The sequence below is a fragment of the Microchirus variegatus genome (genome assembly GCF_963457635.1).
Source record: "Microchirus variegatus genome assembly, chromosome: 23".
Taxonomy (NCBI): domain Eukaryota; kingdom Metazoa; phylum Chordata; class Actinopteri; order Pleuronectiformes; family Soleidae; genus Microchirus; species Microchirus variegatus.
The window spans coordinates 3,200,909-3,228,567 of NC_139824.1; the positions used below are offsets into that span (position 1 = coordinate 3,200,909).

Below are 27,659 nucleotides of genomic sequence, written 5' to 3' on the forward strand. Positions count from 1 at the left end.
AACAACTCACCTTACCTGAGAGCACAGATGTGAGTATGACTGACACTGATTTGTCACTTTCTCCGGCTTTGAGTTATTTCATATATATTTGCATTACATGTAAATATCCTGTTTTATTTCAAAGTGTGTGTGCATGTGTGTTTGTACTTGTATTTTCTGGCATAAACACTGATCTTGTCATAACCAGTGGTCCTCATATGGAGACCAAAACCAGGTCCTAATGAGACAGAACCTAATTTAGAGCTATGTGGTTATGGTTTATGTTTGTTTAGGCTTTCCAAAATTAAGGGAAGTCCATGCAAATCCCTTAAGAGGATAGCTGCAGGAACCTGTGTGTGTGTGTGTGTGTGTGTGTGTGTGTGCGTGTGTGTGTGTGTGTGTGTGTGTGTGTGTGTGTGTGTGTGTGTGTGTGTGTGTGTGTGTGTGTGTGTGTGTGTGCAGCAGAAACCACCACAGACGTAGTTGTTGAGACTCGGACAGGTGTTTATAGAAATACTTGGTGACAGCTTTTGTCAGTACAAGTTTGGGCTGTGGGCTGTGGCCTAGTGGTTAGGGCTTCGAGCTTGCAACAGCAAGGTAGCCGGTTCAATCCCCGACCAGTCCGCGGCTGAAGTGCCCCTGACTCTCCCTGAGCAAGGCACCTAACTCCCTCACTGCTCCCCGAGCGCCGCTGAATGCAGGCAGCTGTGTGCTGTCTGTGTGTTCACTAATTCACGGTTGCAGTAATTGGAATTTCCCCACTGCGGGACTAATAAGAGAATCTTAATCAATTAGTTAATCAAAATACAAACTAACACCTAACAGCTGAGATCAAAATGAAGGCTGATATTTCAAAATTTTGTGTGTGGTCCAAGCCATGACAACTCACAACACATCACGTAAATGTTGATATACATGCAGCAACAGTTAAAGAAGTAATCGTATATATTTAATAATTACAAGTACTCAGGCCTCAGTAAAGTAAGGCCCGTCTCTTTGTCAATAATGTCAAAGCAGTGGTGATACTGTCACTGCCACTGTGAGGGAAAAATAATAATACATACACATACACAAAAAATACCATGAGTTACCAGACCAGGGGTCCGTTTCACAAAGCAGGTTCAACAAACTCTGAGTCTAACCCTGAACTCTGAGTTGATCTACTCTGAGAAAGGAAACTGAGTTTTCAGTTCCACAACAGCTGATTTGAGTTAGTTTGTTCAACTCAGAGAAGTTTCACCTCGAGTTAAGCGCGTGCACCACAAGTATAAAAAGACAGCATGAATGGAGCCCCGTTTCGACGAGTCACCATGACAACGGGGAAGCGGAGGGTGACGTTCTGAACCCACTGGATTTGAAAATATTAATGCGCTCATACGGTGAGTTTGAGCATGTTTTAGAAGTAAGTGTAACACCGCTGTAAAAGAGAGGGAGACGGTGTCGGAGAACATTGCTGCTCGGGTCAATGCGGAAGTTTAAATGTCGTCCTTTGCACAATCACAATAATATTACAGGGGGAAACTGCTTGAGTTGTAGACTATTAATTTATTTATTTAGGTGTAATCCCGCGGGGGAGAAGCGCACTTGGCAGCAGTTTAAGATGAAACATAAAAACATTGTTCAAACAGGTAAAACCTCGGTATAATCTCATGGGATTAACCTCATTTTGATCATGTTTTACATAAAGTAAATATGAAGTGGCTGTTTGACTGTACAGTTGTTTTATCCCCAACATAATGATGTTTTCACACATAAATGACTTCTCATTCTTTATATCACGTTCAAGTGCTCTGCATCTATGACGTTGTATAAAAGAAAAATGTGTAAATTTGTAAATAAAGAAAATAATTTAAAAAAAAACGCATCGCAACACACAGTTTCTGCTGTGATGTGAGAGCGTGACTCCGGTTGTTAATGTTGAAATGTAAGGACGGATTAGGTTGTGAATGTAAATGATGAACTGTGACGTGAAACAGTTCCGCTCTAAAAGAGAAGAGTCTGGAAATATAACAACATCTATGAGGTCTGATAATCATCTCCCAACGAATATTTAATTCTCTGCACAGTAATGCTGCACCTTCATCCACGGGATCACTGTCAAAAGGACATAGTAGTGAAAATAGTCTCCACCTAATATAACTTCTAATGTAGATGCAGAACAGACTTCAAAACTCTGCTGACTGAATGAATGAGGAAATCAAACACCGTGTGTGTCTGAAAGAGGGCGGAGACAGAGAGAAACTCAAGGTTTGTTGAGAAAAACCATTAGGTTCATAGAGCATGTTACCATGGTAACTGACCGAGAGGTTAAGTTACCTCTCTCTGTGAAACAGGCTAGAGTTACTCCTCTTTCTCTGGTTTGACTTACCTCCCTTTGTGAAACGGAAAACTCAGAGTTTCCCTCATTTCAGGGTTAACAGACTCAGAGTTTTCACTAAACCTGCTTTGTGAAACAGGCCCCAGCAGAACAATAACCTACAAAAACCTACTTTATGAGTGTTTATTAATGAAAATGATAGTCAACTCCACTTTTTATTTGCAAAAACATATTTCACAATTTCTATCAATGTGCATTTTTGTGTAGTTATATGGGAATACCTGCACGTAGACTACACAAGGCTTATACAAAGGCTACGAAAAACAAACCATTTATTTTAAAGCCATTATACACCTATACAAACATAAATGTGGGTAATATTATATTTACTTCTGCCAATAAACTTTAGTAAATCCTTGACACTGGTCCTCAAAATTCTATGTAGTGGAATAAAAGTAAGAATAAAGTAGAAAATAAAGTTATTCTTCCTCTGTTTTTGCAAAATAAAGCTTTCCTTGTTTAGAACACATGTATTATATCATCATACACTGTAATACATTGCTGTAATCAATACTACTCATCTGAATGAAATCATCATCTCTGAAGTCACATAACTTCATACATTTAGAAGTTAACAGATGAATGAATTAAGTCTACATAGAAAGCCGAAGAAGACGATGACGCTGTCAGCACCAAAGTAGTTTGAGAATTGCCACCTGCCGCTTTTTTTCCTTAAACATGCAGTGATTCATCTTGCAACTACTGAACAAGGTAATTTTAATCAAACTTACTCAGTTATTAAGTTTGCATGTCATTTATATTATAGTCTTGTTTTTTTTTTGTTGTTTTTTTTACCAAAACGACATGAGCCTAAAAGAGTACAAAGTAGATTACTTAATGTTTCATGTTGTTTGCCACATGTTTTCGGCTAACGGTAACATAGTTCACTTTAGCTGCTAAAAGGACAACATTTTCAAGTCTGTTATTACTTTTGCTGTGAAGGCCTGGAAACTATGTTAAGATGATAACTTGCAACATATCTACTAAGAATTTAAGCAAACATTTGCATAACTGTTACTAGAAATGATTCAGCCTTCAGGTCACACATTTGTCTCAAACTCTGTGTTTTAGCGTTTGAAAGGCACTTTGTTGGTCTTAACTGTGACAGGGGAAGGTGGTATCCAAGAAAAAGGGGGGAAACTGATCCAGAAAAAGACAGCAGCAAGCTGTTCATGTTGTTTTAAGGTAATAAGTCTTGTCGTGTTCTAGTTGCTGTGAGTGTGATGGGTTGATTGTCTCTGTATGTGGCCCTGAGATTGACTGACCACCTGTACAGGGCCTGTCTTTCACCCTGAATCAGCTGGGATTGTTGCAGTTGAGAATGAATGAATGTATGTAGCCACTGTGTGCAGGCTACAGCCATTTGCCATAGTTTGGAGGAGTACATAGGACAACAACACATTTTGTGTTTTATATGTACACATATGTAATATATTGACTTTAATAAAATCATTCCTTTGTGAAGCCATATTTTGTCTAAGCCTTATCAACGCTAGCTAGCAGTTGGAACATTAAATAACAGTATGATGGAAGCTAAATTGCTCAAAGTATTATTCTGTAAAGTTTATATTCTGTTCAGCACAATACTGTAATATTGTTTACAGTAATAAACTGTTGCTTGTGATTAAAGTAGTGACACTTAAGAAAAACAGCAAAATGCTGGCAACTGTAGCTACCAGCATTTAACTGTAATTTAAATGAGGATTTTTTTTTTTTCGGTGTACATGTATATGCCTGAGAGTACAGTTCGTTTCATAGATGATGCTCCAAAGAAAATCTGTGACGTGTGACGTTAATTCTCCTCCGAGCATCTGTCAGCTATAAGTACGGAAGCAGTGCATTAAACCCCTTCAAAGCAATATGCACCAGTCCTCCTCCTCTCCACCCATCTACTCTCTCTATCTCTTTCATTCTTTACTTATCTCTCATCTGTTCAAACTGTTTTTCGCAGTGCTTTATATAATCTCTCCGGCTAATGTTGTCAGCTGATCTCCTGCTGTCATCTTATGTGGTCCTTTGTTCTGTGGTGGGGCATCTATGACCTCTAACCTCAAACCATCTTTGGAGAGGTGTTTCTGAATTATAGCATGACATATGAAGAACACCCTCACATGTTTTCCTTAATGTGTTGTGATATTTGCCTGACCTCTCAGGACCACTGTAGGGAACCAGACAGTTGTGGCAACCACAATGAGGCAGTCAATCAAAATGGGTACGAGATGTGATCAAATCCAATCACTCGGAAAGGTGGTCAGACACTCAGCTGTTCAGATTTAAAGAGCTCCTGGATTACAGGACCTGAAAAGCATAATCCTACCATACAATTTAATGTGTAATGATTCAGTTAGAGCCACACTGCTCTCTGGTGGCTGGGATGTGTATAGCATGAAGTTGTACTCCCCTGTCAAAATTGTGCAATTAGATGTACATTAATTATGATGTTTCATTTGAAATCAATTCAGGGACCTAAAATGTTCATCACTTCCCTCCTCCAAGCATTAAGGAAACTATGATGGCCTTCATATTCCAGAAAGGATGTGTACACTTTTTCTGAGCTGCCTTGGCGGAGGTCTGTGCTCTCCGAGTGCTTTTCTAGTTATTATTTTTATTTTAAAGCAATTATACATTCATACAAACATCATATGTTTGTAATATTATTGACTTATAAATTATATAACTGAATACGACTCTTAAGTATATTATACTTAAGAGTCGTATTCAGTTATATAATTATTTACTCTCATATTATATGTATGTCCTATATTTTAACTTTACACCATAATGATGTATGACCCTACAGTGACAATAAAGGAATTCAAAACACATAAACAAATAAAAAAGCACAAAAATAATTAAAAAAAACATTATGTTGCACTGGCCCTTTAAACCTACACAGAAAAACATTTACTATTATGTAATAATCGCTCACTATCAAGCATAGTTTAGTGCAGCATCTGCAGCCATCTTGAAAGGAAATGTATTTAACTTATTTTGTATAAAGCTTTCCAAATCATTCAAGTGAAGCCATAAGTGTTACCACGGTCTGTAGAATTCAACTCTCAGCAACACAGATGACTTGATATAATAATGTCAGTCCATCTGGACCAGAGTGGTGGACCAACCCAACCACTGTGATCACTATGGAGCCATGCCATGTCATGATAAAAGATACATTATGAATTCTACATCTGCAGTGTCTCAGCTCTGCTCCACCTCAATTATTGAGTCTTGCTCTGTGCTCTGCATGTGTCTTCAGTGCCTTCACAGACCAAAGGCAGGGGGAAGTGTTGTTGGATATCATGTGATTTACGGGGTGACTTTGGGACGTTCACTTCTCGACTACTTTTCCATTGGATATGAGCTCTTAAACTTTTCCCTGGCACCGTTAGGAACCCCAATTCTTCTTCTACCAGTCCGTCAAACACTGCTCCCAGACTCTGTCGTATTCTCACACAGAAGTGTGGGCAGCTGAAGGCATACAGGACGGGGTTCAACACGGGATTCAGGAATGCAATGGTTGTAGCGAGGGGGAGCCCCACCTCCACTAACTTGAGAATGTTCCGCTGGTAATGAGCTGCCACTTCGATCACGCAGAAGATATGATAGGGAGCCCAGCATAATGCAAATGCTGTGATCACAAATGTCACCATTCTGATGAAGCTCTGGGAGAACATGCCTTGACTGGTGTGATTAGAGGTTGCAAGTGACATGATAGTTGGTGTCACGGTTTGAGAAGGTCTGGAGGACTTTAGGAAGATATTAGCAGGCATGTTTGTGGTTCTAGCTGTTCTGTCTTTGTTTGATGTGATCAGAGCATCACTCAGCCTGGTGGTGCTCTGCTTCCTCCTCTGGCTTCTGTTCTTAAGCAAGAGACCTATTTGGATATAGCTCCCTGCAATCACTACCAAGGGAAAAAGGAATGCCAATAGCAACTTGGAGATGGCTGTCGCTGCTTGTCTGACTTCACAGTCTTTCTCCAGTGATGTTTGAGACGATAAAATTAAAGCAAAGTTGTGATAACACAAATTCCCCCCATCTTGTTTCTTAGTGACTGAGCGGAACACAGTGTAAGGTATTGTATTAATCGCAGCCCACAGCCAACCCAGAGCACACACCTTCCATGCGCCTGCCACTGACCGATGATTCTGACTCCACACTGGCTTCTCCACCAGAAGCAGGCGGTCGAGTGAAATGGCTGCAAGCAGGAAGGCCGACATAAACATGTTGATGAAGAAGATAGAAGCCTGTGTCTTGCAGAGGGGGTTGCCAAGCTCCCAGCTGTGAGAGTGGTAAAGGTAGGACGTGAAGAAGGGGAGTGTCAGTGTGGCTAGGAAGTCAGACATGGCCAGGTTGAGCACCCACACAGAGGATACGGTGCGGCGCTGTAGGCGGAATCCAACCACCCAGAGGATAAGGGCGTTTTCCAAAATCCCCAGGCAGGAAACCAAACCGTGGATGACAACCACAACCAAATTAACCTCTTTGTTATTGTTGACGTTGTGCCCTTGCATGTCCTGCAGTATGGGGCAGAGAAGCACTCCTTTGGTTGCGTTTGACATCAGGGTTCTAAAAGAAAGAAAAAAAGACAAAACGTGTCAAAGAGACTGAACTGATAACAATCTGAGGCTCCAGTGTTTGCAAGCCTCTTCACGCTTTACCTCTTTTATCTCCTGCAGTAAATCTTTATTTCATGTTGGCAAAGTTTGACGTCAACAGACTGCTGGCCACTGATTAGTCAGAGAGTGTTGTCAGTGCATGTCCAAGTAAAGGTGCCTTTTATCACATGAGAGGAGACGACAATAATGTTAACAACAGTTCAATATCCACAAACAGCAGGGGGAGACAGAGAGCACTGGCTAACCTGGACTTAAAGGGACACTGTGTAGTATTTGTGGGTTTATATAACCCAGAATCCACTTTTTTAAACATATTATGTGCTCCTGCATTGTCTAATCGCTGTATAATAGGTTTTGTTTCATTTTCGTAGTGTTTCAAAAAGTCATGTTTTTACATGGTCGCGGGCCGCTACTGCATAGCCACTGTTAGCTGCGAGACGCCATGTTTCTACGGGAGCCTGTAAGGACAAACGCGAGAGAACAAATCAAGCGTCGCTTTACTTGTAGCGGAAGTCCCGCCTCCTCTCTCTCCGCTTCGTCTGCTACGGCCGCGGTAGCTCGCCCTCTCCCTCGCCTCACGAACCTCATCTGCTGACACGGAGAAAGACGACGAGGACGACATTTGACCAGCTGAGGATACCGTAGCGCTCAGGGAAGGGAGGGGGTGAGCAGAGGAGCAGGTCTTTGTTGTAAATGTCAGCCTCTCCTCTAGATGGCACTATAAACTACTTACTTCCCCTTTAACTAAACTGTTTTGCTTCCATGAGCAGGAGAAAATGAGAAAACTACACAGGCATCTGTCGTCTTCTTCCTCTCTGCTTTCAAACATCTATTTCTTAATGTATCTACGCTGCAGACCCTTGACTTTTTTCTCTCTGGTCGAGTTTTTTTGAGAGGTGTAATGCAGTGACGTGCGGTGAGCTGTAGGGTATGCAGGCAGTTACAGACCCAAGACGTACACACACTAAATTAGTATCTCATACGTTGCAGATAGTGCACCATGCAATCTGAGAATATCAAGATTGTAGTACTGTATTATAACAGAAAATTAAACGGTGTGTGTGTGTGTGTTAAAGAGAGGGAGTGCACTTGCTTTAGTGATGGGATCGGCAGTTCATTTGAGTGTACTGAATCACACTCATTAAAATGATTTGTTCAAAAGATTTGTTCACCGAATCATTCAGTGCTTCGCAGGAGCCCAGTGCCCTGCTACGTGACTCACGTCCTCCCTGAGTGCAGTACGTTTGTGCCGCGGGTCATAGAGTGAGTGACAGTGCGAACGAGATTCATGTCCTCAGCCACAGTTCACCAGCTCTCTGTGTGTCAGTTCGTTCTCGAATCATGACTGAGTCGGTGACTGACAGCCCAAACGAATCACAGCAACACGGCAGACACAGTTCTTCTTATAGTCACTCCCTCCCCGCTCGGCGCACGTTGGCTGGCGTCGTTTGCCGAAGATTCACGAGTAAGTGACGGCGTTGGCGAACGACTTCACGAGTGATTCACAGAACGTGGCAGTTCCAATCCCGGCCGCCACGATCGCTGCTGAGCTCAACTGAACTAAGAAAGGAACAAATCAGTTCATGTAGTGATCCCAGTCAGTTCGTTCACTCAAATGATTCATACTTTCGAACGAATCATTCATGACCGACACAACACTAACTTGCTCATTTGAAGATGAAGTCCATGCGCCGTTCCTTCTTCACAAAGTTGTCGATGACAGTGTTATAAAAGTCTCTTGACTTGGCCTGCAGTCTACAGAGTTTACAGTTGCTCTGTCCTTTTTCTTATACCACTCCTTTTGAAAAGTACGTATAATTTTCTGTCCCTTCCTTTGGCGAAGGTCCTGTAGCTCAGGTGTGGGTCTCCCGCTAATAAAAGCAATGGGAACGTAAATGCAGCACAAACATAGTACAGTAACGTCAATAGGCAGCGTAGCTTTTTGACGTACATCTAAACTATACGGGAAACTGACTGCGCATTCGCAAACAGTCACATACACGCTGATGAGACAGAAAGGCAGAGGAGGTCTGTGTCTTTGCTCTGTAATAGAACGCTATGGCGAACGGTTGTGCAGCCGCTGCCTGACCGGACATCACTGGTGTAATGAGACTTTTACATTTGGTAACGCTCAGTATTTACAACACATAGTCGCTGTGATTGAGTAACCCGCTGTGGCACAACAAACTAAAACAACAGACTAAGACATGAACAGGTTTTGTGGCCATAAATGAACATTTTAATTGTGAGTGAGTTGGTTACACCATCAGTTTTCTTAATCTCTGATGACTGATACATCATTTATTATACATTTTTAATGACATTTTGAAGCCCAACTGTAGTACCCTTGCTGCTGCTTAGAATTTGGAAATCCATCCATCCATTTTCTACCACTTTATGCTCCACAGGAGGGTCGCTGTGCAAATCTCAGCTGATGTAGGTGGGGTACACCCTGGACAGTTTGCCAGTCTAGAGAGACAAACAACCGTTCACGCTCACACCTACGGTCGATTAAGAGTGACTAATTTACCTAATGCCCATAGTGCACGTTTTTGTGGGAGGACGCCAGAGAACCTGGAGAAAATCCACACACACACACCATCTCCATGCAGAAAGGCCCTGGTTCCTACTGGGAACCTGGGTCTTCTTGCTGCAAAGGCAAGAACGCTAACCACTACACCAACTGTGTGGCTGTTTGGAAATCATTAATCATAATTAGTGATTAGTGATGATATAACCGCCTGATACATCATCACCACTTCCTCTCTTCAAAGCATGTCTAAAAGGAATAAGCCCCGTAATGACAGATCAACTTTGTTGCCAAGGAGACTGTAAACAAAACTTGATTTGATCCCTTTATGTGATAATCTTGTGAATAAGCACAGTGAGTGGATTATACGTGATGAAAGCTTTTGAATAGTTCTATTATTAGCAGTGGATTCTTTTTTTCTGCTCATATCATATTGATCACAGTAATCACTTTTGTTGTCATGTTGTCACTTTTGTCATGTTGCATAATGTGACGTCAACATGACTCTTCAATGCACTGGAGGATTTTGACAATAAACTGAGGCACAGTGTCTGGCTTTCAAAACTAACTCAGGGTTTATATTTTTTCTTTCTTTTCTTTATTTTGTTATTTTCTCAAAAAATGTCATAACATTTAAGACTAACGCGTCAAAGCTTGCTGCTTACCACATACCAGCATATTGAGCAATGACACATCCTTAGTTAAGCAATACAGTCTTGGAATGCATGGCTTACAAACCAGCATGGCATTTCAGTTTTTATCTATGGTAAGTTTTTTTTGTTTTTTTGATCGATCAATCTTTTTATTTCACTGAGATAACATTCAGTAAAATCCACGTCATACCAGGATATTCTTTCATGTGACAACTGCCTTTTGTAGTTTCTATCATATGCAGTCAATGATTTTGTGAAATAAGTGACAATACTGCATTTCAAAAAGTCTTGTGTTCTAATGGCAGTTAAAGAAGTTTGCTTTAGTGTATGAGTTAGAATCAGGCATGAGACGCATGTCTTTTCAACAATTATCTCTAAAATGATTCTTCCATACAGCTCTGGACACTTACTTAGTCACATCATATTACACAGAGTGTGTAGGTGATGTAAACACAGCATCATGTATGCACACGAATGCAGACATGAGTAAATATATCCATGATGACACAACATTGACATGACTGCTTCTGTCTCACTGGACAGTTTTGATTACGACATAAGAGAGCGGCGAAAAGCTGCCTTTAAATTACTAAGATATTGAATAATCATAATAAAGTAAGGAGTAATTCTCTATTTTCCTCACTATTTTCTTTTTAGGATTCATTTGTGCTGACTTTATATAGCCAAATGCACATGTTTACATCTGTGGCAGTGCAGAATGTTATATAACATTGATTTTGCCCAGTGTTCTTAATTGACAACTGAGTTCAAACACAATGAAAATATGATGTAAAATCTGCTTTCTCACATAACTTTCTGCCAGAATCCCTTATGTTGAAAGCAAAATACTAATGTACGGTATCATGGAAGCCAGTAACAGCAATACTTGTCCATGCCATGTGTGTCTACATTAAACACAAACTAACAAAATTGTACCTGGTACCTCCTTGAATTTTTGAATGAGGGTTAGGGTTAAATGAAACAGAGTTAAATCCAATAATGATAAACATACCTGTGAGAGAATTAGGGTAAAAAGCAAGCATTCTCAATATTATAATTTGTTTATGATGTGTTAGTAACAACCTTCACAGTTCATGCTATAGTCATATTGAGTTTGCTTAATATAGTATTAATTAATATAGTATAAAGGTCAATAACTAGATTCTACTGAATTTGCTTTGGAAAAAACTTAGATTTAATGAGATCCAGCTGTTATGATGATGTCACTTCACCAGTTCACATTTACCTGAATAGAAATATATGAATATGAATATCATTTACATTTTTGTGGCATGGATGCAAAACACTGCTATAGTGTGATCATAAGTTGTCAAAGCTGAGAAGATCAAAACAGTCAGTCAGGAAGATCCTGGAAAAGCGGATTAACATTAACAAGTTTAGGTCGGACTCACCTCAATGTTAGTTCACAGTCACAGAGAGAAAAGTAAATCTTTGAAATGTTGAAATGTTTTAGCTGCTGTTCTGTCTTATCGCTGCAGACACTCATCCCTTCTCTCTCTCTCTCACTCTCTCACTCTCTCTCCTCTTATGGAAACACCCACCAAATATTCCTGCCACACCCACATATAGAAATGCTTGCATACAAACATATTGTACCTCCTTTTACTCCATCCTATATAAATGCATATATATATACAACTACATAATCAAATCACACATGTCGAGGAAATAGAGATACAGAGGGAAATATGTCCTGAAAAACAGTCACAGAGACTCATATGATCTGTTGGATGATCGACTTTATCCTACATCCACATGCCAGAGACTGGACTTGTGTGAACTTGTCGTTCCTCTAACACTTCAGACTGTGCTGTAATTTCCATGATGACGCAGTTCATCAACAGAGTGGATACAGACACACATGCTCAGTGTCAGTAACAAGTAATGACCTTTCACCCATGTTAATATAACATTTTAACCACTTCTTCCCTGACCCTCTTTTTGGAGTCCCTGCTCGAAAATGACATGCCCAAACTAAATAGAGTAAATCTCTGCAGTTACGAGCTCTATGTGGATTATCTTGGTATTAAATTGAGGAGATAACACTTGTGAGATTCCACCAGAGGTGTAAGTTTCACTGTAGATGCCACTGTGTCAGAGTAAATGTACATGGAACACAGCATAACTGAAGGATTTTTTTCTCTCGCCTAAACAATTATTGCATTTTAAAGCATATATCACCTTTAAAATATACAGTAGGAGCTTAAAAACACATGGAGGTCATGTAACAACATGTGGACATGAGCTGTGCAAAGTCTGATGCTGATGAAATGAAGCAGAGTGAAATTACAGAGGTTTTATTAAAGTGGTGTCTGGGCGTTCTCACTATTGGCACAGTTTGGCACCATCTGTGCCATTTGAGACACGTGTTTTTTTGTTTACATAATCACGCTGTCGCTCCGGTGCCGCTTATCAATGAGTGCGCTGTGACGGTTTGCAAAGTGGTATGCAAAAATAAATCATTGGTTGTTTGAATAAGAAATTTCAGTTAAATATATCATATAGGAGACAAACACAGTGATAGTTGAGAAGTGAAATAAAGTGTATATGATTTACAGAAAGTGGGCAAGAATTATTTAAACAAAATGAGATATGTGCATAAGTTTAGGCACCACAAAAGAAAAATGTTGTGCATCCTAAACTCCATAAAACAGGAAACAAGGAAAACCAGAAACAAATAGAAAATAGAAAGGAACAATAAAATGTCCAAACAAAATAAATGTCCAAATAAAAGTGTGGAATAATCCAGGGCTCATGACATAAGAAAAGCATAGCAGTAATAACATACTGTGTGTTTAACCAATATAATTAATTTGACTTTTTCTCCCTTGTAGATTGATCATGACTTCAGTGCTGGGGTTTGCCCTGATGGCTTTGGCTCTGATAGCAGGGCCTTGTGTGGCCTTTATCTCCAACGGAGGTGGATCTTCCAGTCATGTCAGCATCACAGCAACAGCCCTGCTGAAGAAAGTGAAGGAGATGTGTCAGGAAGTGGCTGATGAAGGCGGTTATGAGTTCAAACTCACGGTAAGATGTAAAACAACAACTACAAAAGTTAAAAAACATAAAATAAAACTCAGAACACTTGAACTCTTGAATGTTTTTTACACATCACCTGGGCAGAACTTTTTTCTTGTTTGGTGTCTGACACCTATTGTGTGATTGGCCAGAAATTTGAAGTGGGCGTGGTTAATGCAGAAATGTTGTCATTTCCTATGAGTACTTCCCAAGAGTTCTGCACTTCAGTTTCTCATGAAGTATGCAGTGTCATGGTTATAACTAACTGTGTTCTTGTTCTTGCCACCTTTGGAAAAAACATTACAGGCCTTTAGTCTCCACGGTTACCTCCCTTACTTTATTCATTTCTGTCTGCAGGGTTCTTCTCCTGAGGAACTGGTCCAGGGCTGCCTCGGCTCCACAGCAACAGGACTCGTCTCAGGCGCCAAATTTCACACAGCTCTTCAAGAAATCTACGCACAGAATGGACTGTTAGATCGAGACTTTGCCAACAGGTGGGAGAAAAAAATCAAACACATTTTTTTTTTTTTTTTTGAACAAAAAGCAAAATATGGTTTGCTTGTCGAATTATTGTCACATTAAGTGCATTTGTTTGATTTATTCATTTAAGCTTCAAGTGCCTTATAGATGAAAATAAATACAGACTAAATATTTTTTTTAATAATAAATAATAAACAAATTAAAATGAGGAAGTGATAAGCAGGTCAAGCTGGAGGGTGGGGGTGTGGCCTTGACTGGCTTGCAGCTATTAAGAACATCAATTAGATTATTTCTTTATTTTCTTTACTGTCAATAGAGAATTGGAAGGGTTTGATGGAGTACTACCTGTGTATCGAAGGACCAGTGTCAGAGGACAAAAATAAAAAATAAACAATTTTATAGCCAATGGAGCCAAATTTATAATGCCCTCTAGAGCATGTCCTTAGAACCCTTTCTTTTTTTCTTCTTTTTTTTTGTTGTGTGTGTGGGCCCATGTGTGCGTGTCCGGTCTTGAATGCGGACTAGCATTGAGATAGAGGAGTCTTGTGCACTAGGTGTTTTCAGTTCTATCCGGTGTGGTTATTAGTATTGAGGGAACTATTGAATAAAAAAGATCACGAGCCAAATTACCTGGGCAGGCACAGCAGAAAAGGGGAGGTAATCTTTCCCCTTATGATGACATAAAGGGAAAGATTCCAGATTGGTCCATTGGAGCTTTCATTTTCTCAGAGGTGGAGGATGATACCCAGCACTTGCTTTACAAATATCGCCATTTCTAGCTACTTTGGGATCAAGAGAGGGGAACTCATCTCAATGTTAAAAAACTTCTGAAAGTGAAATGTACATGCCATGGGACCTTTAAAGGCGCCATCTGTAACAATGTGGCCAAAAACGGTTACTACACTCAAAATCAAAACAGTGCGGCGAGTCGTGCCTGCCTCCCACTCCCCCCCTCCCCTCCAAAGTCGAGGTTGCCAGAGCAGCGTGTCCTTTGCCTCGAACTTTATCTTGAGATTTCTGCGATTCATACCGAGATCTTTTCGGTTTCGTTGCCTCCGCCATTGTAGCTCAGACGTAACTGGCAACCCGGGGTTGCTTGGCAGCTCAGGCTCTACTAACTTCAATGATTGGTAGACGGCAGTAGGTGGCGCCTCATACCAAAACATAATTTCAAAACATAAACAAACTTTCCGGTGCGGAATTTTTTTTTTAATGCAAATTTTTTTTTTTACTAGTTTTGTTGGTGAGTTCCGTTTGTTATATGAACATTATTCCTGGTCTTCAGTGACATATTAGGAGGATTTTATGGCCAGTTGCTCTAAATGTATTACATAATGCACCTTTAAGAACAAAATTAAGAGCAAATCGAGCTCTAATGAGCTGAGACATTTGGACAATGTAAATAAAATAATGTGCAAATATATGAGAAAAAAATCCTTTGATAATGATTCAAAATCATTAAAGTGAGACCAAAATTTGGAAATAAATAAATATTTTGGATTATTCATGGATAACAATACAATGTGTTTAAAAGAATTATGAAAAGTGACACAAAAATACAATAAAATGGTGCAGTGGAGACAGCTTATAGATTTACTTACATGTGAAGAATTATTTCAGTGCTCCGCACCATTTCAACTCAGAGACTTTCAATGAGGGCCGTGGCCTAATCCTGGAGGGCATGGGAGCCATTAAGACTAACATTCGCTCGGAGAACTTCAAGGCTGCCAGAGAAGCACTGGGCAGAGTCCTTCATACACTCCAGGTGAGGGAGCAACTCAAAGTTCATTAATGTGTACATTTTTGTATAAATGCAGCGATGCTTTAAAGTAAAAATGGTTAAGTTTTCAAAGTTTATACAGTGGTAGCTTTACAATGGCCACCAGAAAGAAAACATTAATTTTTGAATGAAACATGAATTCACTTTTGCATCAGCACTGACAATTAAAGGTGCCAGTGTCCACACGTGTTCTGATGAGTGTTTCTATGTATTTTCAGGACTTTTATAGCCACAGTAACTGGGTGGAGCTGCAAAACACAGATCCATATATCAACCTCTTACGCCCAGATCTGCCACTGGACAACCTGGCAGGTTTGTCACAATCAAAATCTCAAAACATAAATCATAAGATGGAACATTTTTGTTTTGTTATTTGGATTTTGCACATATTTTATAAATATAATGACAAGGTGGAAACAAATCAAGGAAAAATAAACAAGGAAATTAATCAATGGTGATGTTCCTCAGTTTGGACTTAATTCAATTTAATTCAATTTTATTTGTGTAGTGTCAAATCATAACATGCATCATCTGTCTAGATGTGAACACTCCCACCTGCAGTGACTGCGAAAGTGGATTCTGCCCCAATTCCATCCTTCCCAACATCCTGAATGAAAATAAGCTTACATCAGGCTACATGGGAATCTACTATTCTTCCAAGCCCAAAGGTAACAGGAGTATGGTTTGCATGAAAACTGTGCTGTACATTTGAACCAAATTCTCAAAGATAATGCAAAAGAAACTGCTGTAAAGTAAAATTAGGAGTTGGACACAAACATCTGCATCACCACAGAAACCTACCTTTATCAATATGCCAATTGTTCTACTCCCCTAAAGTGTAAACATTTTAACGCTATCATTTTTTCAAGTCATTTAAATATTTTTTGTGAATCTATTCAGGTATTTTTTATCCACAAATGTGATGGCTGATGGAAACACACCTAGTAACAAACCACATGACCACAGATGCACAATCCAATCCAATCCAAATGTATTTGTAAAGCACATTTAAAAAGAACAAAGTTGACCAAAGTGCTGTACAGTTAGACATAAAAGCAACACAAGAAAACACTGAGAAAACCGTAAAAAACCAACAGGACATTAAAATAATAAAAAGCGTTAAGACCAATAAGAAAGGAACAATGGATGAAAATAGGCAACGTGCATGCTGAGCCAAAAGCCAAGGAATAAAAATGCATTTTGAGGTTTGATTTAAAAACAGGCAGTGTGGGGGACAGCCGAACATGTGGCGGCAGAGTGTTCCAAAGTGTTTGCGATTCATTTATTATGATCTGTAATGAATCTAATTAATCTAATTTTTAATCTTATCTAAAATTGCAGAGAAAAGCCCTCAACGTAAGGTATTTTCATTTAAATTCATTATTACATTATTGTGGCAGATCAAAAGATTGATATATAACAAAATAGTGGCTTTATAAAGTAATTAATTGGTTTGACAAAACCATTTATATTCTGCTGTGTTATTGTCACACTCTAAATTATTCCTCAAAAATCCCTCATTATTTACTGGCTTTTAAAGATCCAGTATTTAGCTCCAATATTAGCTTTGCTAATTTGTTTTTTTTTCAACTTTACCACAGTTTTGAATTTGGCGATTTTCATTGTCTAATAAAAGCGACTCAACAGCGCTGTTTTCTGGTCAAGCAGCCGCTGCACAAACCATTCATTGTGTTCTATTACAGAGCAAAGGCACAGACCTCCTCTGCCTTTCTGTCCCATCGGCGTGAATGGCTATTGACGTTACTGTACTATGTTTGTGCTGCATTTACGTTCACATCGCTTTCGTGAATTGTCAACACACCGTCACACCCTCTCGCTGTTTTACGTCCAGCAATTTAACGCACACACACGCACGTACACACACTGTTTAATTTTCTGTTATAGTACAGTACTACAATCTCGATATTCTCAGATTGCATGGTGCACTGTCTGCGACTTTGTCCAGGAAACTTTGGAGCTGTGTTGTGAAAGGACTTGAATTGATCTCTGTTGGCAGAGAATGCATTTTCAATCACGGATAGTTACAAATTGAATTAAAGAAGTTCTACCAAGCTCTTCAGTCTACCCATAAAAGCACACTTGAGTGTAGGACAGACACAAGTCCACTGCTCTGACCCGTCCCTTCTGCACCAGGTAAATGTAGCCATGGAGGTGAAGGTGACTTGACAAGCACAATTGTTCCTCGTGGTGGCATCAGCAAAGACGAGCGTCGCTTTGACAACATAGCTGCCCACAATGCTGCTGTGAATTTAGCCACAAGTGCAAGTTCCCAGCTCCTGGAGGACATCATCTTGGCTGTCGGGAACAAGGAATTTCTGAAGTATGTTGGTCACATATGAAGGACATCTACTTGTGTGTAATGGAAAATTGATATACTTTTTTTTCTCACACAGAATGATGGGGATTGCCCGCTCAGCAGTTGTGTGTTTTGTCATTGACACCACTGGCAGTATGTCTGATGACATCGCTGAAGCAAGGAAAGTTGTTTATGAAATGATTGACAGCAAAAAAGGAACACAGGACGAACCCTCTGAGTACATCTTGGTGCCCTTCAATGACCCGAGTATGAACCCTGAATATCTACTGGCCGTGTTTAGTAATCCTTTAGTCCTGGCCAGTGTTGGCCAAGTTATTCAGGAACTGGCTTATCTTACTCAAATGTTAATCAAAAAGTAATCATAATCATTAAGATATATTACTCTTGTAAATAATCATAAACTGACAGGACAAGAGATGACAGTGTAGTAACACTAACTTAGCATTACAGAGTAATTGTAATATTCTTGCTGTTTTGTAAATTGTAATTCTCTCTCTAATTCTTCATTCTTCTGTGTAGAATTTGGACCCATGTTCAGAACACAAGACCCTGATAAGATGAAGAAAGCCATCTCAGATCTCAAACCCAGAGGGGGAGGTGACATCCCTGAGATGTGTCTGTCGGCACTTCAGGTACTTAAGCGATGATACTGTTGTGCGGTACCTAAGATTGGCATTGAATCGAGATACAATTTACTGTCAGCGATGATTCAAAAATGCGCTGAATAGGTTAATTATTTTGTTCCTCCAGTTGGCTCTTACTGGTGCCCCATCCTCTTCTCACATCTATGTTTTCACTGATGCTGCAGCAAAAGACATCGAACTCAAGGACACGATTTTTGCTCTGATCAGAACCAGCAAGTCCACGGTAAATACTGAAGCCATTGGTGGCCACTGGTAACTCTGTGTTTTTATGCTTTCTGAGCGTGAACCACTGGCTGTGTGATATTTTCTTGAACTTATCTACACAGGTGACATTCTTCATGACTAGCCGTGGTAAGAAGCGGCGTCGCAGGGCTGCAGGTAGTGCCTTTGACACCTACAAGCAACTGGCTCTGGCCTCTGGAGGCCAGGCCATTGAAGTGTCCAAGAAAGAGCTGCCTCAGGCCACAGGCATCATCCGTGATACCTCAACCTCAGCTCTGGTAGGACTCAGCTGTTCCACTGATAAATAAGATAGTATAACAACATCACACACGCAGCTCACATTATGCATACAGTGATATTGCACAGGACAGTTATTATGATGTCTTCCGGCTGTGCTTCAGTACAGTATTCAATGTGCTGAAAATGTTTATCGGTCAAAATAATCTAAACTTCATAGGGTTGGTTGTGCCTCAAGAACTTTGCTTGGCCAGGGTGCTCAAAGCTTTAGGTATTTTTTTTCTCACTCAAATAATTCTCATCTTTGTTTAGTCATGATATGACACTTTGTATTTTTAGAGAGTGTTTTAACTCCTACATTTACTGCTCTGTTACCCAAGCGTGTCAGGGGATTACGGTGGTCTTTGCACATGAGAAAATATACGTTAAAGCGGAACTAGACCGGAAGTTCCTATTATCGCTGTTTTTTTTGGTGTGTATCTGCGTCATTACCTTGTTTATGAAGCCTGACGGTTCGAAACAAACAGTTCAGCCATTGCTGAGAACGTTGTGTTTTATTGTAATCTCGGGGCTCAACGAGATCACTAAAAATCCCGTACTAGTTACGTAAGCAGCGGTTCTCCTGAACAACCGATCGTCCTGCTCCGGGCGGTAGTCCGGGCACATCCGGTTGGGTACATTGAACCGCAGAAGAAGAATAACGTCCGTTGTGGAGGTGTTTCACGAGCAACAGTGTCTTCTGACTCTGGGTCTGACTCCGGTTTGAAGTCATAAAGGGACTGCGGCGGGGAGTCGTGAAGAAGCTATTTTTAAACACTGTTAAAACAATGTTTTGATAATGAGTAGCAATGCATCCACCGCTCCAGAGAGGGAGCTGCGCTTCTGAGAGCTGACGTGATAGATTACGTCACTTCCAGATACCTGGCCAATCACAACACAGGTGGGAAGGCTCTACGCTGGCTGGCCAATCACAACACACTCTGTCTTCTCGGGCGAGATTTATGGCTGAAATAGCGCGACTGACAAGCGCTTCGAAAAGGACAGATTTCAATCGGCTCGTTTACATCAACTAGGAGGATTTTGACCATAAAAACAACTTAATATATGCAAGTAGACCTCCATAACTCCCATATATGTGCAACAGGACCACTCTATGTGACCTTTAAAGGATGTGAAATCTGTGTCTATGAAGATTCTCAGACATCCAGGTCAGAGGTCACTGTATCTTCAGGAGTTAGCTAAAGGCCTTCAATTCATCCATTATCTACCACTTTATCCTCAGCTGACATAGGGAGATAGGCGGGGTACACTCTGGACATTTGGGAGCTGGTTCCACAGGCGAGGAGCCTGTTAACTGAAGGCTCTGCCTCCCATTCTGCTCTTACAGACTCTGGGAACCACAAGTAAGCCTGAATTTAGGGACCTAAGTGATCTTTTAGGGTGATAAGGTAAAACTAGGTCTTTCAGGTATGAAGGGGCCTGACCACCCTCCCTTTAAATTGAATTATAAACTGTACAGGGAGCCAGTGTAGAGAAGCTAGCACTGGAGTTCTATAGTCTCTTTTTCTAGTTCCTGTCAGAACTCGTGCTGCAGCATTTTGAATTAACTGAAGGGTTCTGACAGACTTCTTAGAACATCCTGATAATAAGGCATTAAAGTAATCTAATCTAGATGTATCAAAGGCATCGACTCGTTTTTCAGTGTCCTTAAAGGACAGGATGTTTCTAATTTTCATAATGTTCCGCAGGTAGAAGAAGGCTGTTCTGGAAATTAGTTTTGTGTGTGAATCAAAAGACATGTCCTGGTCAAAGATAACTCCAAGGTTGTGCGCCGTGGAACTGGAAGCCATGGTGATGTCAATGGTGTCAATAGCAGCACTAAGATCTAACAGGACAAGTAAAGAGACGAGACCATTATCTGAAGAAGAAGATAAGAAGGTCTTTGCTAACTTTAACTAGTGCTGTTTCTGTGCTATGATGTAATATAAGCCTGACTGGAAATCTTCAAACAGGCCATTAATGCACATATATTCACATAATTGATTGGCTACTGCCTTGCTTTTATTAGGTTGGAATCTCACTAAAGCAAGTCCGTTGCCTATAGCTAACTCCTGAAGATATAAAAGTTATTACTGGCAAAAACAGCCAAACCACTTTTTATTTTAAGAGATTATACACTTTTAAAACATGTGGTTTTTCAGTTTTACCAATGTTTCAACCAGTTACTAGAATCGGAATTTCTCCCCTCCTGCTTTCCTTCCTGTTGTAGGTGACGGTTCTTCAGCGATTGGTGAACCCCGGGAAGCAGGAGACCTTTACCTTTATGTTGGATGAATCTCTTCAAAACATCACGCTCTACATCACAGGACAAGTCACTTTCACAATGACTGACCCTGCAGGTAGCTTTCCACTCTCAAGGCACTGTTTTACCAGTTTAATTCAAATGCTTTTTAGTACATTGTACGGTAATTAATGGCCAACAAATCCAGGTGTGACCCAGAGCAACACCGAGGCCAGTGGCAAACTGGGGACTGTTCAGACAGTGGGGAACCTGGCCAGAATTCAGCTGAAGGATGACAAGGAGAAAGGAAAATGGAAAATCAGCATCAACTCCAAACAGCCTTATACAGTCAAAGTAACAGGTCAGATGCTGCACGTTGTTTTGGACAAAAGCAGTGTTGAGATTGGGCCATTTTTGTCACACATTTGTACTCCCAGTGCTTTCACTCCAAGCAGAGTTTGAAGTCTGATGCCCCTTCCAGAGTCTGAATTCCATAGTAGTTAAGTTCACAGTTCCTGGTATGTCTGTATTTACTGTGTATACATGTTTTTCCAGGCCAGAGTATTATCACGTTTATCTACAATTTTGTGGAAGGCTTCAAGGGACCTCACCCAGGTTATGCTGTACTCAGTGGGCGTCCACTAGCAGGTAATGTGCAATATTTTTACAATTTCATATCAGCATTACCTTTGTACACCCTGAACATTTTTTTTCAGCATAGATATGATCAGATATGTTTATAATGTAAATAGTGAAATAGCTGTTAACCCATTCACTACCAGCCATTAGACTTGCTAAGCACTGAACGATTCGGTGAACAAATCTTTTGAACGAATCATTTTAATGAACGGATTCTAGGGATTCAGTACACTCAAATGAACGAGCCGATCCCATCACTAACGTCCACGACACATGCTCTGTTCGAGTGTGAGCTGCCTCAGCCTCTCCCTCTTCTCTTTCACCATTTCTCCCTCCTCAGTCCTCGTCTCTGGTCTTCTTCTCATGATCTATAATGATCGCTCATCCAAAAAGAGCAGTGCTGCCACCTACATGGTGGTCAATTTCGGCATTACACTTTACAGTTTACAGGTTTGATATTAAAGCTCCCATAGAGTGGTCCTATAGCACATACATGTTAGTTATGTAGGTCTACTTACATACATTAACTTGTTTTTATGGTCAAAAACCTTCTAGTTGCTGTAAATGAGCCCATAGAAATCTCTCCTCACTGATGCTCTCTGGGGGCGTACGAACAAAATACTCAACCTGTGCTGCCGGTAAATGTCCACTGCCTAGCAACAGTAGTAAACAACAACTTTTGGCATATCGCTTACATTGGTCTGAGAATTATTGTCCATCTCTTGGTGTTTCACGTATTGGGGCAAACATCCCAGCTCCACCAGAATCACCAGGAGGGCTTTTCCCCCTGGGTCCCCACTCTTTCTATGGGCTTGTCTTTCGCCCTAGCGCCGCGCCACCTTTTGGAGCTCACGTACCCGGTGCGACACAGGATATGACGTCACTTTTGGCGCGCACACTACAGCGAGTAGGAACAAGGCTTAACTCTGTCGGCTGCGGCACGCGCCAACTCTTCATTTTCACAAGCACAAGTTGAACATGTTGATCGTACGCCCCCTGCTGTTGTGGCGAATACTGCTACGGACAACATTGTGAGTATGAACGCCTCCGTGCTGTGCGCGTTATGCAGCGCAACGACAGGAGCAGCGTGGCGCACACCAATGAGGCAGACGGGCACAAATTAACGCCAGGCAAAACAGCAGAGGGGCAACTTATCACAGCCCTATGTCACAAAGAAAACTAAATTAATAAAAACACATGGTTAGTGGCAAAGAGGAGGCAGCAGCCAACATACCATCGGGCAGTGTTTGTTACACCAGGGGGGAATACGGAGCTCTTCTTACTGATCCCATTACCTGCAAACCATGAGGATAAATAGTAATATATTTAACGCATGCCACTTATTCACAGTTTGACAAGGCAGGCACCGTTCACATACCTGCTGCAGGTTGAGTCAATCCCCTGGAAGTGAGTATATGTATAGTTTAGCAGCTAAACATCCGGATATTTAAGGTCCACTCTTAACGTCAAAGTGGCACTTGGACTGCTGGACTGGATGTGTGGACTGTGCCACATAGCTAAAAAGGTGTGAATTAGTATTGTGTTTACAGCCCACTCATCACTAACCAAAAACATGTTAAATACATCACCACACCACAGTTAAACAGTGAGTAAATCAATGAGGCTAAAAGCTGGGGTAAAAAAGAGAATCAAGGGGCTTGGTCACTCATGTAGGCAACACTTTCTAAGTTGTGACAGTCAAGGTTTCCTTCAGCCACCCATAATAAAAAGCTATCTAATATTAACTTTAAAGAGATAAATGTGCAAAAAAAATATATATATTATTGATCTCCCTAACTGGTTTCTCTGCCTCTCTCCTCTGGAAACACTAGGTCAACCAACCAAACTGATGCTCTCAACAATTGGAAAGAAAGGTCCGTCCTCAATGAGTGTGGGAGACATTGGCCTGCTAACTGTATCTGGTCCTGAGAGCATGAGCAATGGCACAGTAACTGACTTGGGCAATGGAGACATCTTGGTCACTGTTGACTCAGTCCCTGACGGTGAGTTTTTGGTCATCATGAGAGGAACAGACAAAGAGACAAACAGTGAATTCCAGAGGCAGTCTACCACCATGATGTCCGTCTCCAAAGTGAACATCCAGGTCTGTCTTAACATCACCATTGTAACCCATGCGTCTTTTCTTATTTATCAAAAGGAACATGTGATACAAATATATGTGATTATAAATGGTGTCTCAATTCAGGGACTGTCTTCTTTAAATGCGGCATTTGATTAAGACACACCACCCTCCCTAACTTGGCTCTCCCAATTGCAAAGCTACTATAAATGCAACAGACACAGTCACTCTGGTGCAATGAAGGATTCCATAGGTGTATTCTTGCCAGCCCAAACCTACCCCAGGATTCATTCATTCATGTCTGTGACAGCACAACTCAAAAAAACACACTTTTAGTGATTTCTGCCACATTCAGCCACAGCTTTTGGAAAAATGGTAACGTGAGAGGGAAATCCCTCTCTCATTTCAGTTCACTCTCCATGGTCTACTGCCATGTGGCAAGACCCTGAATTCAGACACATCTGTAGTATTCCATTGGGAAGAATATTAAAATATTTGAATGCAGTTCAAAAATATGAGAATGGAATTGCTTAATGTTTATTTTGTTGTTTGTTCCCTCCTGTTCCACTCTAGGCTGTAGTAGCAAGTAGTGTGGAGCCAGGAGACACATTAGAACTCCCATTTGGTGTAACTACCCAGGGCCCTGGTGGCCCTTATACTATCACGGCCAGAAATGACAGAGACTTCCCCATGGCTTTCCCAAAAAGGTGAGGAGAAGTTACTAAAATAGTTTTAAATTGTTTGGTAACGCTTTCTTTTACAGTCCCCTAATTACCTGGTATTTAGCTGGTAAATTCATGGTAACACTAAAGTGTTGCTAGGTAATTACCAAGGGTAATAAGATAAGTAAATACAGTGAAACCGTTGCCAAAATACTGGGTAATGCACGGTAATGTACTCGGTAAGTAAAGTAAAACTGTACTGTAAAAGAAAGCCAAGCTTGTTTCCATGTAATTACACACATTTTTAGGGTTAGGTTTGTTAGATTACCCCTTGGGTAAATAGCTAGTAATTAGGGGACTGTAGGTACCTGCTTATTACCAGTTTATAACCCAATAATACACTTACATTTACCATAGTTTTGCCATAGTTTAGCTGTACATACCTTCTTATTAACAGCAGTAATAACACGCTATAATTAACTATATAGTTACCAGGTAAATGCCCAGTATTTTGGCAACAGTTTCACTGTATTTACTTTCTTATTACCATTGGTAATTACCTAGTAACACTTTGGTGTTACCATGAATTTACCAGGTAAATACCTGGTAATTAGGGGACTGTAAAAGAAAGCGTTACCAATTGTTTTAACTAAACTATCTAAAAAGTTTTTTATACATATCTTCTCCTGACAGCCTCACGTTGACAACTGGAAAATATGCAAATGACACGTTGACCATCACACCACCAGCCACCACACCATCGGGCACTTATGTTACCCTGACCATGGAAGCCAGATCAAAGGATGGCACAGACTCCAATTATGCTGTTCTGACGCTGTCTGTTATGACCAAGGTAATCTGACACATCTTGGATTTCAGTATATCTGTCTATAGCCTGGTATGAAGTGCACCAATGGTTGGCCTGACTGCAAAACATGATGCTCAATCAGCTGACCTCGCACATCAGCTGATGAGCATCCAGCATGTACATTCTTAGCTTGCATAAAAAGAAACTACAGTACATTCCTTGGTAGTATACTAATAGTCTGCATTTGTCTTTGAAAAAAGAAAACGGTGGACTATCCAACAGTGAGCAATGCATATTCAGCATTTGTTGTTCTATTTGCTTGCCTTGTCATTTCCATGTCTCTTCTCATCTCCTGATTGACTGGAGTTTAACAGCCAATCAATGTCTCATTGACAATAAACATGCTAACAGTAAATCTGTCAAAAATAATGCCACAGACTGTATTAAAGAATTGGACGTAGTGCTAAACCTTTTCCTCAAGACAGTCTTTATTACTAATTTTGTGTTCTTCAAGATAACGTTATCAGTCATGCAAATCATGCTCTCATTTTGAGGAAAATAGACAATAACAGGGCAATCGGAGATGGCAGACTTCATGCAACAAGCCTCTGGCGGCCTCTGTTGGTCATATTGACAAATGTAAGTGTGGAAGCACAAACAGGCAGTCAGACACACAGAGCCACTAAAAACTGGGGTGAAGTAATTAAGTCCAACATGCTAGTGTTTGCCAGTGTGATGGTGATCAAAATGCAAATTTCAAGGCCTCACAAGATGCACACACCACCCTGGATGGCTGTCAGGCAATGTGTCCCAATTTTAGGGCTTAAAAGTTAAGTTTTGGAAGAGTTTACTCCCCTTTCTTCCACTTTGCTGTGACTCATGCACTGATTTCCCACCTTTTTTCTGTCCAGATCACAGATTTTGTTCAGCCTGTGTGTAAACTGCTCAACGTGCAGACTGATGACTGTCCTCGAGATGTCTCTCAGTGTGGACATCACCAGTGGGAATTGTCGGCCAACATTACTGATGGAAACGGCACCGGGATCGAGACCATCTTCCTGAGAAAGGGAAATGGAACCCTCTCATACACCTCTCTGAGAGCTCCCTTCGTCTCGGTGAAATACAACTCCTCCTGCTGCTCACAGATCGTTGAGTTCGTAGCTGTGGATGAAGCTGGTAATGTGGGAAAGTGCTATAAATCCATATCTAACTCAGGCGGCCCTCCTACTTTAACGTTGTCACTGCTCCTGTGGTTGTGTCTGCTGGTGTCCACCTTTGTTGTTGAGCCTTGAAGAGCCAAGGTTACTCATTTTCTTATGATTGTATGCTGCATCAGGTATTAGATAGACGGTATGTAATAATGTAACACTAAATTAGCCTCTGCTACAGAGGTCAACTTCAAATTTTCTTTGGTGATGGTCATGTTAATTTTGGTATCATTCTTAAATAAAATGTGAGCACTGATGATGTAATGGTTTTTACAATAACACTTTTTTCTGCCTGCCAGAATGCATGTGTCCTTATACAGTTCGTGCACTCCTATGGACACATCTGACATTTTATGTAATAAAATCGCACAGGATATTTTGTGTACATGGTCTGCAGTGGTGAGTTTTGTTTACGTTACATCCAATACAATTTTTCTTGGGAACACAGCAAGGTTTGACAAAATGGATGCAACAATCAGATAAAACACAAAACAATGTTTTTAAGCAGATCTATCAGACCTAATCGACTCTTCACATCATTTAGTTTACACAGAAATAAAACAGTCAAACTTAGCTCTGTTGAAAAAATGTGACTACTCATTTAAGACTATTGTTTTATTGTTGGTAAGGCATTACCCTAACTCAACCTCACTGTTTTAGGTGCAGGAAAATGCACTAATCGAAGATTTAAACGTTTGATAAAATCAAATCACACTAAATGTCTGAGTGAGATCAAATCTAAATGATTAAAACCAAGAGCAAATGTTTAATAAAACGGTAAAGAAACCAAATATAAAGATTTTTTTTTTTTTTACAAACCATTCAATGCCAAGTCAACATTTTCTTAAATTGGGTTTAGAGTTACAAAAGCAGTTCAACAGTACATCACAATGCAGAGAGAATTTATGGCTTTTTACTTCATATTTAAGACCAAAACAATATCCTTACACCTAAACTGTCTTAACTAAAAAAAAGATACATTTTGTTCTAATTTAAACTCCCATAGACCAGAAGTTCCAATTAACGCTGTGTTTGGCGTGTATCTGCGCCATTACCTCATTTATGAAGCCCTAAATTTTCAAAACA

General features: G+C 40.5%; 2 protein-coding genes across 2 annotated transcripts; one reads left to right on the forward strand and one right to left on the reverse strand.

Moving 5' to 3' along the window:
* Positions 1–26,933, forward strand: vwa11 (von Willebrand factor A domain containing 11). Its single transcript, XM_083909175.1, has 18 exons — positions 1–29; positions 13,011–13,203; positions 13,552–13,688; positions 15,295–15,439; positions 15,673–15,766; positions 15,994–16,122; positions 17,609–17,795; positions 17,869–18,038; positions 18,312–18,424; positions 18,543–18,659; positions 18,763–18,936; positions 21,165–21,294; positions 21,385–21,537; positions 21,732–21,824; positions 23,648–23,919; positions 24,469–24,602; positions 25,251–25,410; positions 26,277–26,933. The coding sequence occupies exons 2-18, from the start codon at positions 13,018–13,020 to the stop codon at positions 26,655–26,657; spliced, it is 2,775 nt and encodes a 924-aa protein (XP_083765301.1). The 5' UTR covers positions 1–29; positions 13,011–13,017; the 3' UTR covers positions 26,658–26,933.
* On the reverse strand, positions 5,575–6,915 carry LOC310943671 (prostaglandin D2 receptor 2-like; the record flags this gene model as incomplete). Its single annotated transcript, XM_083909307.1, has 1 exon — positions 5,575–6,915. The coding sequence occupies one exon, from the start codon at positions 6,913–6,915 to the stop codon at positions 5,575–5,577; it is 1,341 nt and encodes a 446-aa protein (XP_083765433.1).
* Positions 26,934–27,659: the final 726 nt, after the last annotated feature.